Source organism: Sarcophilus harrisii, chromosome 6 (assembly GCF_902635505.1).
Source record: "Sarcophilus harrisii chromosome 6, mSarHar1.11, whole genome shotgun sequence".
In the NCBI taxonomy this organism is placed as follows: domain Eukaryota; kingdom Metazoa; phylum Chordata; class Mammalia; order Dasyuromorphia; family Dasyuridae; genus Sarcophilus; species Sarcophilus harrisii.
The window spans coordinates 252,679,744-252,681,536 of NC_045431.1; the positions used below are offsets into that span (position 1 = coordinate 252,679,744).

The following is a 1,793-nucleotide window of genomic DNA, read 5'->3' on the forward strand; positions in this document are numbered from 1 at the left end:
GTTAATGTTGGGGATTTTTTATCATTTGTTTTTCTTTCTATTTGTTTTCATTTCAGAAATAAGATATATAAAAGTGAATATTTTCAGAAAATGTTAAATTTTCATTAAGTTGTTTAAAATTGAACTGAATTGCATCAATATCAAGAACAAAAAATGAATAACACTTTGTATATTATCTGTTATTTTAGGGAGATAAATTTTATGGTGTTATGATGGAGGCCAATACACTTTAAAATAAATAGTAAAGATTAAGAAGATTTGAGCAGCTACATTTTGTTTAATTTTTCAGATTTTTGCATTTTTTTCACTTGTGTGCATTCACAAAATGTGACACATATAAAATAATTAATTCTAGATAACAGAGGAGTATTAGATTAGAGTTTCTGAATGAATTCATTGTAAATTTAAGGGAATGAAGCCATTAATTTGAACAGAATATTTACAGAATAGATGATGATGTTGCTGTTTAGTAGTGTGGCTTTCTGTTGTTGCAATTGTTATTTTTGTTTATATTGGTAGTGGTGGTGCTAATGGTGATGACAAAAATGGTATTAATTTGGTGAGAAATCATTTTTGCCCATTAATTTCTTGATTGTTTCTTTCACTTCATTGTTCCTCAGACTGTATATTAATGGGTTTAGCATAGGGATGATCACTGTATAGAAAACAGAGCCCACTTTAATGGTGAACCAAGAGCTTTGGGTATTGGGTATACAGTAGAGGAATAGGACAGTTCCATAGAAGACTCCAACAGCTGTCAGGTGAGAGGCACAAGTGGAGAAGGCTTTATGCCTTGCCCTAACTGACTGCATCTTCATCACAGTCACAAAAATAAAAATATAAGAAGAGATTATGACTATGAGTGTGCTCAACATAGTAAAATTTGCAAATATGAAAAGTACCAACTCACTAAAATCTTTATCAGAGCAGGCAGTATAGAGTATGCTGGAATAGTCACACAAAAAATTATCAATGATGTTAGTCCCACAAAAAAATAATGTACGAAGAGAATTGGTGAGGAGCAGAGAGAAGAATATGCCCCAGGTGTATGCTGCAGCCATCAGCAGGACACGATGTTTCTGGGACATGATAACCATGTATAAAAGGGGTTTACAAATGGCCACAAAGCGATCATATGCCATCACTGCTAACATGAATGTATCAGTAAAAGCACAAGCAGCAAAAAAGAAGAATTGTGTGATGCAAGTAGAAATAGACATTGTCCTATCTTCTGCAACTAAGTTTTCCAGCAACTTTGGTGTAACAACAGTGGAGTAACAGAAATCCACAAAAGATAAGTGCTTAAGGAAAAAATACATTGGAGTGTGTAACTTTGGATTAATAGCAATGATTGAAATCATTCCAAGATTCCCCATTACACTGGTCATGTAGGTGGCCAAGAACAACAAAAAGAGAAGAGTCTGAAATTCTGGGTACTCAGAGAATCCGAAGAGAATGAATATGGCTGGAGAACTGTGATTTCTATTGGAGACCATTATGGCAAAGGTTCAAAGGAAGTTGAAAGTAAATTCTGAAAAATAAAATAATAGAGGGAGATAAATAAAAGCTAGCTTTAAATAAAGGATGAAACTTAAAGGACATTTAAAGGAATTGAACAATTCCTCTAAGAAAGAGTGTTTCTTAAGAGATAAAGAGTCAAACTTGAAGATGGAAATCTTGGTTCTTTTCTTACCTCTGACATTCACTAAGCTATGACTCTGCAATAATTATTTAATTTCCAGTTAACCAGGAAATTTACTAATACCTCAAATAATGGATTGGATACTACTCCA

The 1,793-nt window shown here is 33.0% G+C and overlaps 1 protein-coding gene across 1 annotated transcript; it reads right to left on the reverse strand.

The window, feature by feature from the left end:
• Positions 1 to 551: 551 nt before the first annotated feature.
• On the reverse strand, positions 552 to 1,496 carry LOC100929524 (olfactory receptor 5D18-like). The gene has a single exon (XM_003774329.1). The coding sequence runs from the start codon at positions 1,494 to 1,496 to the stop codon at positions 552 to 554; it is 945 nt and encodes a 314-aa protein (XP_003774377.1).
• Between the last annotated feature and the right edge of the window lie 297 nt (positions 1,497 to 1,793).

Coding starts and splice junctions, on each gene's coding strand:
- LOC100929524 (XM_003774329.1), bottom strand. CDS start 1,496: ATGGTCTCCAATAGAAATCACAGTTCTCCAGCCATATTCATTCTCTTC.